Below are 17,344 nucleotides of genomic sequence, written 5' to 3'. Positions count from 1 at the left end.
CCAGCAGGAAAAAGGAAAACATAAAATACAATCGTCAAGGCTGACCAAGTCAAATGGTGATTCAGTGGAGGTTGAAGCTTTATTTGGATAACATTCATTTCTGAGAATTTGGAATGCTTTCGTTTTTAAGAAAACAACACCAAACAAACAACACGCAATCAGGGCAGAGAAGCTGAAAGAGACTACACAGAACCATAAAAACATTTTTCAACCTACTTTCACACAGGATAATTAAATAGGTTCTTAACCTGCTGGGATTCCCATCTTGTGCACAGTGCCCAGGAAGGGTCCCTCTTAACACTGAATCATCTGATTTAAAATAAGCACTGGGATAGAAAGGTATAGAACAGTATTCAGCAAGTCACAGTAACAGATACTACTTCGGTGCATGCCCACTTAAGGCTTTTAGGCTTCTTCTAGTAAAAATATTTATCCTGCATTAAATCTTGCCTCAGGTTAATTACAAAAAAAAATACAAATAAAAATAAAAACAAAGCTATTTGGGCCCAAAGATCCTGATGTATGTGCTCTGTTAAGATTAAAAACTAGAACATTTTTGATCAAAGAGAGAAATCGAAATCAACTTTTTCCACACTGTGAATCACAGGGAACCAGGGCAGTGCAGTAACACTTTTAAATGGTGCTTGATATAAGTTGAAAGGTCCTAGCACAAGTTGCTGCTAACAGCAAGGAATGGGGCTTCAGGGCCCTGAAGGTTAATTCCAGTTCTGTTTTTTTCTAACCCCTTACCTACTTAAAACTCTAACATCTTAAAATACACTAGAGTTAATCACTTTAAAAGGGAGCTGTGCCTCTGTAAATGATTGGGATCCAACAAGCAAAATTCTTTTGTCAAAGACATTGGGAGGAAATATTTTTTTCCATCGAGATCCAGAGTTTGGTTTCCCTTCCATAAGGCACAAATGAAAATTTAGACCAATGCAAGAGAACCCGTTGAGGTTTCTCCACAAGAAAAGAGAATTTGAAACGTGTCACTCTTCTTGGAAAAGCCCAAAGGTCAGAACAGCAGAGGGTGCTGTAAGTCTGAACTGGCTGCATCAGCACAGCAAAGGGGCATCCAGATGTGGCAGGAAGCGGTAGGTTGCCTTGGTTTTGTTTGTTTTGGTTTTTGTTTAGTTGCCGCTCCAGGATTTATGTGAGACTGGCAAAAGCAGAGAGCAAACAGTTAAATATTAAAACTTAGCTGTGTCAGTTTCCACATGACATCAAACAAAACCAGAGACATTTTCAAAACCTTAGCAGTTACTTATAATCTCTACCACCCATCTATTCTGCTCCGGGCAGACCACTTCATACTGAAGCTTAAAAATAAAACATTTGCATTTTAAAGCCTATAAGTAAAGCACAGTGGACATGAATCCTATCATTCCAAAAGACCAATTGTAAATCCTCATCTAAACCCTAATCTACATTTCTGCTATCACAGAGGAATGGAACACTATGCGCTTTGTTAAACATTAGTCATCTCTTAACCCAGCCAGCGCTGTGAGGAGTAAGCAGGTAATGGGAAGACAGAAATGATGCGTCTGCACTGTTCCCCTTTAGGCAAAGCACGTATGGTGTAATTATTGTATCACTTTAGGGAGGCTGAGCATAGCACACTTTCAGCTCTTAATCTAGAACCTAAATCAGCGGCAGCCAATAGATGACGATGATCAGCCTGAGTCTGTGTAAGCAATCAGTAGTTTTTTAATTTTACAATCATGCCTAAAGACACCAAATAAGAAGTTGATTTAAATAATTTCTTTTACTTAATTTTGCTCACGCGTCTGAGCTATGTTCCCAGAGAAAAGCTGATTTATATTCATCATATAAATGAAATGGTAGCTTGCAGAATACAGTGACGGCAATTAAGCGTGGCCCATTATACGTAAAGCATTAGCTTTTCAGCAAGAAAGACTCTGCTCTGATTAAAGCCTCAGAATATGAAACCTGACAGTTTATACGCAGTTGAAACTTCCATTTAGTTTTAAATAGCAATTGCTGAATGGTACGAATAAATTGGTATGATGATACAATTGGTATAAGGACGCACACCCCTGAGAGCTATTTCTTGTTAGTTAATTCTCAAATACACTCGAACAAACAGAAAGGTTAGGAGTCAAAGTAATGGGTGAGTAATTGCTTTGTGTCTAGCACATCTTTGCTGTTCTAGAACAAATGCATGCTTACAAGCTCATCTTCGCTCACAGGATGGAGAAAAGGCTGTCTGGATGTTTTTCTTCCATCTTTTGTCTCAATCTGCACTGCAATACTCACTGCATACAGTGAATGAAGGGAGCATTTCCAAACCAGCTGGAGAAAAAACTGCTGTTTTTAAAAGGTAACTTAACACTTCAACAAGTTCAAGCCTCAGGTTTTAATAGATTTCCAGCAACTCCTTGTTTAAACATGAAACCATCACTAGAAATAGGCACCACTCAATTAAGTGATTCTAATGAGTAATCTTTTATTTAATACTTTATTAAGAATTTCAAAAAGTAAAGCATCTTCTACATATTTAGCTACACTTCAGTCCTTTAACTCTCGTTCAACTAACACGACGACAGCAATTTGATTAGTCGATAGTTCATCACAGGGATAAAAGGCAGCAAGAGGTTATGCTCAAATCTTTCATGAATGGAATAACTCAGCAACATTGCAGCTTACAGCTGTGTGTGCACTCCTCACCGCCTGTCTTGTGAGAGCCAACTCAGACCTCAGTGCAGTTAGCAGCTCTGGCAGAAAAATTTCCATATTTAAAGCTGACTTCAAGAACAACCCATTTGCTGCTTCGGAAAGAATTCCCATTGCATGATGACGATGAGGCTCACATAACTCTGTTCAGTCTTTGGATCACATGCAGGATTCTGGTTAAAAGCCAGTGAAGTGTCATTTTATCAGTACTCAGAATATACACATCTCAGGGAACTTCACCAGCAACAAAACCAGGGGACTCTTTACACTACCCAGGAACTCGCTACCTAGATACAAAAGTTACATTTCCAAATGCCATAGATTCCAAATGGAAATCAAAAGTTCTATTTTTAAAGTGATGATGATGCAAACAATAAAGCCAGGAATGTTCTACCATCGCCCCATCTTCCATCCAAAACCCAAATCCTAATTGCTCTGATCTGAGAACACACTGCAGTCTTGCAATTCCAGACTTAGCAGGGATGGGGACCAGGAATAGAATTTAATGCTTTAAGTTCTGCTATTCAAACAGAACAAAAGGCCAATAACTACAGGGGGGAAAAAAGTTACAATTAAAAAACCCTTCTTAATAGTAATGAAAATAACAGGAAGGGAAAAAAATAGCCCTACTAAAGTTCTTTAAAAAGACAAGATGAAGTTAGAAGCCATTTTAGTGCATGAATGAGAGATCTCCATTATAAACTCCAAAAGCCAGCACTGGACTTAAACTTCACTGGAAACAGGAGAAAGAGAAACAGCCACAGAAACTGCAGCACTACATTTGTCACTCCTGAAGGAGCAGACCGGGGACACCACCCTTCTATGAATTCACAGACAAGCTGTCTGCCCCCTTTCCACCCATTAAAAGTGGTTTAGCAGCTACATTCTTAAAGCGCTTATACATAACTACTTTAAAGAGGGAAGAGTCAGCAAGCTACCTTTTCAAAGCAATCTGAATGGAATCACATCCCTAACCCGCTAAAGTAGCTCAAAAATGCAACTTTTTGCCTGCGAATGGATGAAGTTCCACATGTGGTTCAAGGTGATCCTAGATTTAAGTGATTGTAGTGGAAAACAGGTTGGCCACGAGTCGGCAGTGAGCCCTGGTGGCCAAGAAGGCCGATGGTATCCTGGGCTACATTAACAAGAGAGTAACCAGCAGGTCAAGGGAGGAGATCTCACCTCTCTGCCCTGGTAAGGCCATATTTAGAGTACTGCATCCATTTCAGGGCTCCCCACTTCAAAAAAGACAGGGATCTCCTACATGGAGTCAAGTGGAGGGCCACAAAGATGATAAAGGGCCTGGAGCATCTCTTGTATGAGGAAAGGCTGAGTGACCTGGGTCTGTTCAGCCTGAGGAAAAGATGACTGAGGGAGGATCTGACAAAGGTTTTTAAATATCTAAAGGGAGGTGGAAGGCAAATGGATGAGGTTAGGCTCTTCTCATTGCTGCTTAGCAATAGGACAAAGCAGTAATGGTCTAAAACTTGAACACAAAAAGCTCCTTGTGGAAGAACTTTATGGTAAGGGTGACGGAGCACTGTAACAGACTGCCCAGAGATGCTGTGGAGTGTCCCTCCATGAAGGAGGGTCCCTCCAATCTCCGCAACTGTACGATTCTGTGATTGCTTCTTCTAACAGTTTAGAACAACCTGCTTCTGGTTTGCATACCTGGTTGATCTTGAACAGATTCTAAGGTATTTCTGGAAGGTCAACAGAACAACATACTGAATTCCAATGAGGCTATCTAATAAATCACTATGAGTGGAAGTGATCATTTTTTCATTACATTCACAGAAAGAAATTAGGATCTCAGCTCAGCTCCCCAACAATCTTCATTACATCCTCTAGATGTGCTTCAACAGTTCACATCTTTTTTGAGCTGGGGACCCATATCTTGGACACAGTACTCCAGATTAGGCATCATGAGGGCAGAGTAGAGGGGGAAAGCCCCCTCCCTCATCATACAGGCCACCCCTCCTTTTGATGAAGCCCAGGATCACAGAATGGTTTGAGTTGAAAATTATCTTTAAGATGATCCAGGTCCAACCCCCTACTATAGACAGGGACATCTCTCACTAGACCAGGTTGCTCAAATCCCCATCTAACTTGGCCTTGAATGCTTCCAGGGAAGGGGCATTCACAACGTCACTGGGCAATCTGCTCCAGTGTTTCACTACTGACAGGAAAGAATTTGTTCCTATAACTACCCTCTTCCAGTTCAAAGCCACTTCCCCTTGTCCTGTCACTACATGCCCTTACAAAAAGTTCCTCCCCAGCTCTCCTGTAGGCCCCCTTTCAGGTCCTGGAAGGCAACTATAACGTCCTTCCACAGCTTTCTCAAGGATGAAAAGCCCCACCTCTCCCAACCTGTCCTCATACACAAGGTACTGCAGCCCTTTGATCATCTTCATGGCCCTCCTTTGGACCCGCTCCAATAGCTCAATGTACTTCTTGAGCTGAGGGCCCCACAACTGGAGGCAGTACTCCAGGTGGTGTCCCACAGGACAAGAGCAGAGGAGCAGAGCCACCTCCATTGACCTGCTGGTAACATTTCTCTTGATGCAACCAGCATGCCAGGATGGGTGGCATTCAGGGCTGTGGTTCATTTTGATTCCTTCATCAACCAGCATCCCCAGATCCTTCTCCTCAGGGCTGCACTCAAGCCATTATCCACCCAACCTGTATCTGTGCTTGGGATTGCCCCAGCCCAGTTGCAGGACATTGCTCTGGGCTTTGCTGAACTAGCACACACTGCTGGCTCATCTTGAGCTTTTCATCCACCAGAACCCGCTCATGTCCTTCTCCACAGGGCTGCTCTCAATGAGTTCTCTCCCAGTCTGTACTCATGTCTAGGATTACCCCAACCCAGGTGCAGCACCTTACACTTGGGTTTGTTGAATCTTACTAGATTGACATGGTCTCACTTTTCAATGAAGAAAGTTATATACACATCAAAATTTAGGACATATGGAATCAATTAACAAAAGTTAGCTACTGCTAATATCCCTTAATGTAATGCACTGTTAGATTCTGAGTGACTTTAAATAGCTCTAACTCACATCCATCCATGAAAAAATCTGTGAAAGTGATCTGAAGTTTGGGTTTTCTCTATCTGTCTGACTGCACCTCTGTATGTGTCCAGCACACAAATTTCTGCCCACCTACTCACTGGAAGTCATAAAAAGGAACATGTGAAGAATAATTAGTAAGAAAAAAAAGAAAGGAAATTATCTTCAGAAGTACACATTAATCATTTAAGCACAAAATTAGCAGGTCACTAATTCTGCCAAAAATAACAAACTTCCAAAAATGTGAAGGTACATTTTACTAGCATCAAATCGGAAGGAAAAAAGACCAAAAAACATAACCTTAAATTCACCATCTGTAGATATGGTTTCCCTAGAAACATAATTTCAGTATGAGTACTGACAAACAAAATAAACCACAACAGTAATTCATCCGTTATTTCACATCACTACCACAGTGAGTGAGGTCTGAATATGGAAGCTGCTACACAGGCATCAGACTATACAGAAAGTCAGTCACAGAAGACAAAAAAAAGTCAATCTAATAGAATTTTTCTCTACAGTAAGCTTGAGAGAGAGGCCGGCACATACACAAAGCTTTTAAGATATCCCTAACTTGCATGAGTCCTTTACACTGCTGCTCAGAAACTGTTCTAAGCTTTATCAGATTGTAGACTGTTCAATTAAATAGAAGTATTCCTACAGAACTCTTCATTAACAAAATAATAATATTTGTGATTCAGCCCAATAGTCTGTTACAGAACAAAGCCAGGTCATATCAACATAGCATTCAATCCATATCTTAATCTGAAAGGGGACAACAGCAAAAAAAAATGTGCAAGATCTCTGTATAGGATAATAGGTAGTGATATGAGTAAAGCAAAGGTTTCATGAAACCAATAAAAGCAACAAAAAGAGAGGATATGTAGGAAGATTAGATTGAGGTGGATAATGAGAAGGAAACAGCAAGCTGGAATCAGCAAATAAAGACAAAGAAAACAAACGAGTCAGATTCTGTGCCATTAAAGGCAGCAGAAAGAACCAAGTGACTTTTGGACAAAAAGGATAATCAAGGAATTCCCACTGCCAAGAGCTTGGTATAGACCTAAATACCTGCTCCATTTTCAACAGAATGAAAACATTCACACTGAACGCCAGGGATTCCAAACCAAGTTCCTGAGCATGAGTGTACAATTTAACATCACACTGCATGACTGCTGTATGAATGACTGGATCAAATCTTCCAGTAATTTCAGCAGTCTGATGATATTTCACATACAAAGTTTCTACTCGTAGCTTCACATATTTCCTGGGACTGCTGCCTTTTTGAAATGTCTCTTCAGCCTGATTTTCACCAGTGCTTTTTCTTCCTGAGGTACAAAATGTACCTCAATAATCAGATTGTTTCTGCTTCACTTATGTTTTGTTCTGAGTAAGTATTCTCTTACAGAGGCCTTACACAGCCTGCCATCTGTAGGGCAAGCATTCTTAAAGCATGCAGGTCATAAGAATGTGCTTATTTAATGCTTGGGTACCCAAGCCTATCAGGATGATTTATTTACCCAGTTTAAGTTATGATTCTCCCATCTCTCCCAAAGCCTTTGAAAAGCAGATTGCACACCTGATGTGTTGGCTGGGATAACCATTTGAAGTTTCCATCTTTCCAAGGGAGTTTCTGAAGATGAACATGGCAGATGTGAAGCCTTGAGAAGTCAAGTCTAGCTTTTGACAAAAAGAAGATTCAATTTCTATCTCTAAAAACTCTCAGGTAGTTTGCCCAACACACAACTTGTCATGGTAAGCCAAATGACAGCAGCAACCAACACAGCAGCTGAAGTCACTGGGGCTTTCTTTAAGCACAATTGTTGAACAATTCAGCCTTGGCATCTAGTAGCCATTTCTCCTTGTCTAGAAGCTGACAGTACACTCCCACTATTGAAGACAGATCTTTAAAACTTACTGTGCACATGGCTCTGTCCTGTTGTCACGTGTTATTTCCCAACCAACCATGTGAATCCATTTATGTAAACATGTCCCTCCTTTCCCTTGCTAACATTCTCCCAGCAGTAGTTGATGAGGAAAAAAGAGAGCTGCCACTGATGGAAGAGGTGCAATGAATGTGTACCCTTCGTTAGGTAAACTAAATCTGCCAGGAAATTGCCTCAAAGTTGCAGAACACCACTGCATAACCTAGGATTAGATGACTTAAAAGCAAAGATACATACAAGTACTCTTCAGAGGGAGAAACTCGGCCTACATATTAAATAGTATGAAATAATTAAGAAGAAAACGAACACAGCTACAATCAAAGTTTACTTTACTCTTCAAGTTTCCCAGAATATCATGCACAAATTCAGCTACAAGTACCCCAAAATTTAAATTAAATGACAATTAGAAAATCTATTAGAAACAAGGCATGCTGAGGTGTCTTTTTCAGTCCTTTTCATACTTTCATATGAAGGAAAACAAAATTCCTTTATAAGACAGACAGATTAAATACTGCCTTGCCAAGTGCATCCTGTTTCACACCAAACAACTTGCTAATGTTTAAATCCCAAGTCCAGAATTCAGACTACCAGAGTACCACCAGCAAAAAGATGGACTGTGTTGTCTCAAAACACCTTTCAGTAATACTCACAAATTAAGACAAAGCATGCACTCCATATAAGACACAGCCCTGATGTAATGCCTCTCTTGCCATTCCAGTCTAGAATAGGAGGAGGGAAACTCAAAAAAAAGCAGCCATTTCTGAAATACAAAACACTTAACTAAAATGATGAAGTTACTGTTTCACTTGTCTCCTTCCAACAACTAAAAAGCATTTAACTTTTAGAAACAAGTCTGTCTTGACATTTCTGGTGCTAAGTATGTTCTGCTTTTCTGGCAATGTCCTACAAAAGCTGAGAGTACACAAATGCAAACCCAAACTTCCACACTACTACAAGTATAATGTTGATTCTTCCCAAGGTTATGGTCAGTCCCTGTTCCCACCCATAAAACAGAGGTCATTCATATCTATACATATTTGCTTGGTTTCGTGATTACAGAATGTCCTAATGCTGCAAATAAAAATGCCCTACATAAGTACACCATACTGTCATTAACAGATAATTTTAACTCTGTCATGCCTTACATGTCAGAAAGGCAACTCTGTACATATCTAAGAGCTAAGCACTACATCACTTAGTGTTTAGGATAAATTTGTATATGCAAGTAATACCATTTTAATTCTGAAACCATAAAACAAACACTGGGAATTTGCAATGCATGAGAGGTTTCTCCCTTCCAAAAATTAAAAGAAAAAAAAAAATTACTCTCTCCAAAGAACACATTTCATTGAAAAACCAATAAAACTGCCTAACAAAAGCCAACAACAAATCAGCCCAAAGCTAAACAGAGCAATTTTCTTTAGAATAAGTCATAGATTTGTCAGGGATCTTCTAGTTTTTGCAAGATATGTTAACACTAGAGAGTAGCAAATAAAGAGTGGAAAGAGAATTTTATCTCCAGCGAAGCTCTAAAGTGATCAGTATTTAGCATCCATGTAGCACCCATTTCCAATCTGCACATGAAATCACAACAGCTCTCTAATTTGTTGTTACTCAAAGTCACATCCTGTCCTGACACTCCCTTTGTAGCTCAGCAGTCATGATTCACCAGCAACATTTACCCATGGGATACGTTTGGGATGGTACCTGATTGGAGTGCTGTCATCTGCATTTCTGGTTCCAGAAGTGTCATGTTGATCCTCAACTGTTTTCTGAACAGGTACAATCCCTTAGAGACCTCTCTTTATATACAGACAGATAGATAAAGATATATATTAAAAATAAAAATAAAAATAAAAATAAAATAAAATAAAATAAAATAAAATAAAATAAAATAAAATAAAATAAAATAAAATAAAATATAAAATAAAAGAAATCCGCAAAGAACCTAACTTTAAACTTGTTCAAAACTTGCAAGAAATTCTCATCCGCATATGGTGAAAACAGCGCCTACCAAGAAAAGTCAGTCTTTCAACATGTAGTTCTCTGCTTATTCACTACAGGCAAGTTGGAACAGCCCAGAATCAAATTACAGCTAGGAGAAAAATGAATACTCAAAGGGGAATACAAGATGTGTAGTTTGCAGAAGTAAGGTCCGCCCCTTGGTGCTCTGTAAGTGAAAGGGAGGGGGGAGGAAGGGGTTCGAGATATAAGAACTGGCAGTTTTTTCCCCTTTTAAAAGGGAACGATGACGTCTTGAGAAGACTTTCAATCCCCTAAGGGACTCTGTTGATGAGGCAACTTCATTCCAAGGACAAGGAGACCCACTGTTAACATAAACATGCAGAGATCCTCAGCTTAGAGACGGCATAGCCAAAAACACATGCATCCTGCTGATAGATCAATCACTTTTGGTCAGCCTTCATCTGTCTTTTTTGTCGCTAACTGCATTGTTTCCCTGTCCCTATCAAAAGCCAATGCTGCACACTAAACCCCAACCGCTGTAACAAGGGACTGGAACTTGTATCAAATGAATGGTAGAGTTGGTTTCTTAAAAACAAAACAAATAAGCAAAACAGAAACAAAAATATCCTTTCTCACTCATAGTTTTCCCATTATTATGGTTCACAGGCTCTATCCAACCTGTCTACAGGTTAAGAAAAAATGAAGCCATTTCCCGTATTCAGATTATTTGCTCCAAAAGATCTGGGATAGTGGACAAAACTCCTATAGTTAAATATTTCTTGAGACTCAAACCTAAAAATAGAATTGAGTCTTTCCTCACTAGACAATTCTAGCTTCTAACAGAAAGGAAATTCAATTTCAGTCTCTAAAGAGTCTCAAGTAATTTGCCCAAAAGACAGTTTAATTATCTTAACAACCTAATTCCAACACTTCTGTCCCCAGAGCAGCTTTTCCTTATTCCCCCAATATCCCCAAGGCTCACCATCACTTCTCATTAGGTCACCTGCCCACAAGTAGCTACATATATTTGCACCAAGCCCAAAATACATTCAGCCTTGCATAAAAGATATTAACCATTTTTGAGATTTCAAATCCTTTCAAGCAAGTAGATTCCCTGGTCTTCCACAACTGCATTCATGACAGTGAGGGACTGGGCGCACAAAGCTGCTTTTGCACTGTTTGCTTACCCCTCCCATCTTAGGCAACCTGAGGGATTCTCTCATAGTTGGATGCAAAAACTTCCTCAGCAGCTGCTTGACAGCTGTGAGAAGAGCAGGTTTTAGCAATACTTCTTCCTTCCCCCACACAAAGACATCTGGGGCTTCAAAGGAGGCTGCAGCAACTCATTTGGTGACCTTAATTGCTACAGGAAAATCCCTTGCAGTGATGATATTGTAGCATTAATCTAATTTCCATACACCTTACATCAATAGCATATTGTAAGAGGAAAAAGTCAGCTCATCTGGGCTTGCCATAGTCAAACACCACATATGCAGTTCTAGATTCACAGTTTTAGATTTCGCTATGGGAACACTGCAGGCCTACATGTTAATTCTAGCTGTGCAATCCTTATGGAAAGGAGCTGCTGTGCCAAATTGTATCCTGAGAATTAAAATACACTCATCCCCAAAATAAGTCACTTGAAGATCCATTGCTAGTATCCATAGTCATCATAGAGAAACAGACCTTCCCAATGAGGGAAGGGATTGTCCCACAGTATACTGCACTGGTCTGGCCTCACCTTGAATATTGGGTGCAGCTTTGGGCACGGCAGTATAAGGGCATAAAACCAATAGAGGGCATCCCAGGGAGGGCTATAAAGATAATGACAGACCTGGAGGGCAAGATGTATGAGGAGAGAGGCTGACATGCCTTAGTTTCTTAAGCCCAGAGAAGAGGAGGCTGAGAGAAGGCCTCTCCAGTGACAGCAACAGGGCCTGATGGAACAGCATGGAGCTGCGACAAGGGAGGATCACCCTGGAGGGTGGTTGAGTTCCTTGGGCAGCAGTCATAGCACTGAACTTGCCAGAGTTCAAGAAGCATCTGGACAATGCTCTCAGACATATAGTACAGTTTTTGGGTGGTGCTGCGTGTAGCCACAAGTTGGACTCTATGATGTTTATGGGTCCCCTCTAACTCCAGATGTTCTGTGATTCTATGATGTTCAGCAGAATATATACTTTTTTTTGCAGTGATGTGTGGACAACAGTATGAGCAAAGGGGAAAGGAACTCTTTCCTGCAGTGTCCAGGATCATCACTAGGCTCTTTGAAGAACATACACATGCACCCTCAGTGACTATGGACAGGCAGAATAAATTTTAGGCATTAGCCATCACAAACCAGATAATGGTGCCGTGCAGAAAGAAGCAGACATTCAGAAGTGATGCAGAAAGCCGACATCTTAAGACGTGACAAATCTCTACTAAGGAGTAAGTATATTCTGTCATTTTTGGAGTGCGGCCAACACACCTCAGATGGCATCATACGCACACCCTATTGAAAACTAGGAACCCTCTTGGCCACAGAGCAACCCTGGCATTGACCTGGAACCTCCAGCTCCATTACTGCAGTACAAAGCACAACAGCAAAATCACATAGGTAATTTCATATTCGTAGTATTAGCAGAATGCCAGGTTTTTTAATATTCAACACTGAGGTAACGAGTGCTGCTGTAAGGCCACATGAAAGGATGTTGCTAATTTGGCCAGCAAGGAAGATGAAGATTGCACCACCTCATGTCTTCTACCCAACACTTTACACATATTACATTATTACACTTTGTGGTAGCGCACTGATTGCAGAGGAGAGCTGCAGTGCGCAGAATTGGCACATAGTGTCCTAATAGAAATGAATTATAGAAAACTTGGAGCTTTTCATAAGGAAAGCCACACGTTACAGAAACAGGCTATTACCAAAGATGAGATTCAATTTGCCAAGAACCATCAGCAAGTAGCTGTTGTGAAAGGATGAGAATCTTTCTTGCATGAAGCAGATGCTCGTGGTTTGAGTAGGACAGGGTCCTGCAGAACGACATTTTCCCTTCAAAAAACCAGAGTTCCTTTCATCAGTACCCTTAAAACAGCAAAAAGAGCCCTTACTTACATAAACAAAACGGCTGCCCAGATCTGGGACTGACATGTTCACCGAACAGTCAAAATTCACCCAGAATAAGTGTTTTTATTGAATAGGTTCTGAATGCTATGTGTACATGATCACCCAGCAGCCCTTAACCTTGAAAAATCGAAGACAAACTGGAATAAGAAAGAAACTGAAAAGGAGAAACATGGGAGAGAGGGATATTACACACCAATGACTGGGGAAAAGCATTACAACCATGTCAACTTAATCAGTAACTAACAAAAACTGTGCTGAGAGCTAACTTGCTAAAGCCACCACATTAAAGCTGCCTTTGGCATTACTCCCTCCAGATCAACTATTACCCCATTGCTATTTAAAAGTTTGTTTGTTTTAAATATTTCAAGAGATTACCACTTCTCAGTTGCTTAGTAGCTCCCACCAGTAACAGGCCAGTCATTTCCATCATGCTCTGACTCTCATAGCTCTATCAGAGATTTTCAGACAGCATACTAAATTTATGGTCTCCTGGGATGCAGTCTCTTAGCGCAAATCCATCCAAGATAGACTGCTTGTTTTTATTCTAACAACCATTCCACTTACTCACACAAAAGAGAAAACAGCCAGCCTCCATGGAATGTGTGTGAAGGACAGATCAGAGAGAACTGTGCATTTCCTGCCTCCGTCTCTTTGTTACCATACAGTCTAAAGAATCTACCTCCTAGGTAAATGGATGAGGCAGAAATCATCACTTGGTAATTAAGTGCAACTCTGAGTCACATTATTCCAGAAATCCTCTACACTGAGAAAATGATTTCAGAATGATTCCATCTGTAAAACACTCCTTCCACAGGAGTAAAATACAACTCTTGTTGATAAGTGCACGTGCTTACCTTCAAGTCACAACAAGCACTTTTAAAAAGGATCGTTAGGTCACGATTTTAAGATAACATTATTGATTTATTTATTTTTTTAACTAACAGTTGCAAGACAACAGCTATAAAATTTGCAAAAACATCCCGAGTTTCATACGAAAATATTTTCCAAATGTGCCTGTGTTCAATATGACAATCCAGGACGGGAAAGAGCAAGAGGAAGGAGACTGGAACACATAAACTAACAGAAGAATTACAGCAGCAGTCACCCACACAATTCCTTGTAATAAAACCGGGTGCCCCGATACTTCCATATTTTAACAGTGAACAGATTAGACACTACATCAGCTCCTTAGAACCATTTTTAAAAGTTCCATGCTGCAATCTGTAAGCAGATATAAGCTCCAGCAGCTTCTGTGACACCAAATAATCGCATGCTTTGCACAGCACTAAGTCTTCACTGGAAAGGGAGCACCTTCTGACACCTAAAGCACATGCCTGCTATGTGACTTCAAGTCATACTGAAATTCCACGCATTCCAGCCAGCCTCCTTCCCCCAGCACACATGGTACTTGGGTGAAGGCAAGCATCCCAGATCAAGTAAACCCTAAAGAACTGGAAGGCCGGTGCAAGTTTTGTCCAAACCTGTAATCAAAATGCAACAGATCATCTGAAAGAATGTTACCTGACCTTAAAGAAGCCAAGAATGAGAAGCACCACCATAGTGGCAGACCTCTAATGCAAAGCTTTTCATGAGCTCAGCACAGAGGTAACTCCCAATTCATTTGGGGAAAATGGAGGCTAATAAACAAGGGGAGTAAACACAATCTAAAATGAAAGCTAAATAGATGGATGATCTTGATTAAAAACGATATCTGCTTAAGATTCTATATTTATACTCTGTTCTTTTGGCTTTTTCTTTTGGTAACCACATTTATAAGGACCCTTACTCTCAGCCTTGTCCCAAGGGTCTGGAAAAGCCATCTTGGCATGTCTGCACATAACTGAAAAAAACATCAAGATGCTTAACAGCTTCAGATAACTGTGATGACCTTTTTTGGCTTATGTAAGGAGAATGAGTCAGTTGCCAGTAATCTCTCAGTTTAAGAAAGTAGTGGGATCAAGGCCTCACTGAACGTGGGTAAAAAAGGGAAAGAAACTCAATGTGAATTTCAGGTTAAAAAAAAATAAAAATCATTGTAAAACAAAAAGACCAATTAAATGATTACACCTTAAATGATTCATGAAGCTTAATGTCTGATTAGAACCTCGTAAATGTGTCAAAATACTTTACGAACACCTTACCGCATATGGCTGCCTTCCATTGAATTGACAAAAAATGTTTCTTATCTATTTGTTTTGTTTCAGTACTTCACACATACCCTTACAATCTTTTGCCTCATTTTAATTTAGTATAATTTAATAACAACCCAGTCAAAATTTTTAAAGCCTTTACAGCCACCCACTCAAGGACCTACAAGGATAAAGCATAGCTGTGGTAAGAGAAGAATATGAAGCGGAGCTTGGGTCTGAAAAACAAACAAAACAAAACCAAATAAGAAAACACAAAGGTACAGTCTGGTGTTGCTCTCCAACTCTGCTCAAGTACAGAAAAAGGAATTTACTGTCCCAGGGCATGCGGCAGCATGTGTATACAGGACTGCACCCCCAGTTCTCCCATAGGATATACAATCCATGATGCTTTACATGCCAAAGAGTTTTCTATTTTACCTCAGCTAATAGTTTACATTCCAGAATCATTGCCTGAAGTAACAAATTCAGCATGAATCCCCGTATCCTTTTTCTACATGTATCCACAGTTAAGAAAAGCCTTTTGTAAGCGGGTTATCTAAAGGGTTAACCTGTTAGGGCAGTTCAGCCTAAGTAGTTCCTGCAGCTGTGAGTCAGCAATGCCTGTCTAGAACTGTGACCCAGAGACCCTTTGACACAGATAGGCAGCTTCCAGCATGTCTCGGATTTTACCAACTCCTCCCTTCCCAACACCACTGTCTTCAACCTTCCTCATACTTGGAGTTTGGCAAATTGTCACAGAAGCAGTTTCACTGCACAAGATAGGCTCCTGCCACCATTAAGGATCGCCCAAATGTTTAGGCAGATTGCCATCTCAACTAGTAGATCATCTCTAAAGGTTGTTGAACATGTTTGAAGCCAATGGCACAGCAACAAAGATTCCTCACAAGCTCAGTACTTTCAACAAGCATGCAACTTTTCCCCAAGGTAACTGAAAAGTTCCCATTTAGGAGAATTAGTTTTGAGCTGATAAACACATCAGCTCTGTTTCTCAACAGCTCACTAAGCCAAGACTCCTTATATGTTGTGACAAGTCTGCAGATAGCCCCATTTCAACAACATTTTTCAGTCCCACAGAACCTGAACAAACACACACACACAAGCAGCACATAACATATCACAGCCTGGTAGGAAAGTACACTGTATGCATCTGAAGATAAGGTCAGGTAGTCTGCAGTGGAGACTTTGGACTTTATGCCTTGTCTGAAAAGCTGCACCTCCAGCATTATAACTGCTGCTGCCGTGCTGAGCACTGATAGAGAAGCAGCTCTGAAGGGACCTAATTCATGAGTCACTTCCTGAAATATCCTCATTTTCTTTGGCAAAAGGTATGTACAGAGGTGCTCCATTTTATATATTTATATTATTATTAAACCTAGCTGTATTTTACCTATTCCAGTCAGGCATTGCTCTAAAATTTTCCCAACATGCCATCTTTCAAACCACCCAAACTACTATAGATATGGACTTCATCTTTTCTATAACAGAATATCCTTTTCTCTAACCATAACAAATGCTGTTTTGTCCTGGCTTTATCTATTCAAAGCACTGCGACAAGGTTCCTTTTCCTAACTAGGTGCTCCTATCAGTTCACAATACGAGCATCCCCTTAGTTTGTGATATCAAAAATAACTGCTTTTTGTCCTTCCTGGATCCTTTATTATGTCTCCTGCCCTACAAAGAATCCTACCTCCAGTAAATCCCCATTGTCACATTCAGTCAGCTAGCTGTCAGGCTGCGGAGGCAAAGAATCATTTGCTTTTCCCATGCTGCCTTCAATCCTTCCACCATGATCAGAACTACTTTTTTTAAATTTAATTAGAAATATCTCCTTGCCATCATTACTATAAAATACCCAAACATACCACAAGTTGGAATGTGTTGAGATCAGAGTCTGCCATGCTGACTAATATTGTTTTCTTTTCTTTTCCACCACCACCCTTTATCCTCATCGATTGTCTTTTATCTTATGATTTGAAGCCAGCAAACATTAATGACTATTACGACTATTAGCTTTTTGTTCTGCACTTGCAATTTCCAGCTTCTCCACTTTTAAGGCCTTTGAAAATGGCCACAATCACAGAACGATGGCATAATGTATATGAACATGGACATTTTTGTTGTCCTTCTGGAAACAATATTTTGGGTTGAAATTAATTCTTCCAACCAGCAAAACACTAATACACTTTTCAGGGAAGGCCACGCTCAATTTCTGAAGTCAAGGAACCAAGCGTATCAAGTGTGGTATCCCTCCAATCTAAACTACTTTTCTAAAGTGCACATATTCCACGTCACTTTATCATAAATATTAAATACTGGCTATAAAGCCATTCCAAAACTCTGTAGCATTTCCAATACGCTGTGGCACGCAGCCCCACATAATGGATATAACACAACACATAA

At 40.2% G+C, this 17,344-nt stretch overlaps 1 protein-coding gene across 1 annotated transcript in view; it reads right to left on the bottom strand.

The window, feature by feature from the left end:
• Positions 1-9,482, bottom strand: part of MRTFA (myocardin related transcription factor A) — a 64,799-nt gene extending 55,317 nt beyond the window's left edge. The window contains exon 1 of the mRNA XM_015860629.2: positions 9,422-9,482. Within this exon, the coding sequence (XP_015716115.1) occupies positions 9,422-9,467 (46 nt within the window). The 5' untranslated portion in view covers positions 9,468-9,482. The remainder of the gene's footprint in view (positions 1-9,421) is intronic.
• Between the last annotated feature and the right edge of the window lie 7,862 nt (positions 9,483-17,344).

The sequence above is a fragment of the Coturnix japonica genome, chromosome 1 (assembly GCF_001577835.2).
Source record: "Coturnix japonica isolate 7356 chromosome 1, Coturnix japonica 2.1, whole genome shotgun sequence".
Lineage (NCBI taxonomy): Eukaryota > Metazoa > Chordata > Aves > Galliformes > Phasianidae > Coturnix > Coturnix japonica.
Note: the sequence above shows the minus strand (reverse complement) of the source record. Positions and strands in the feature narration are given on the sequence as shown.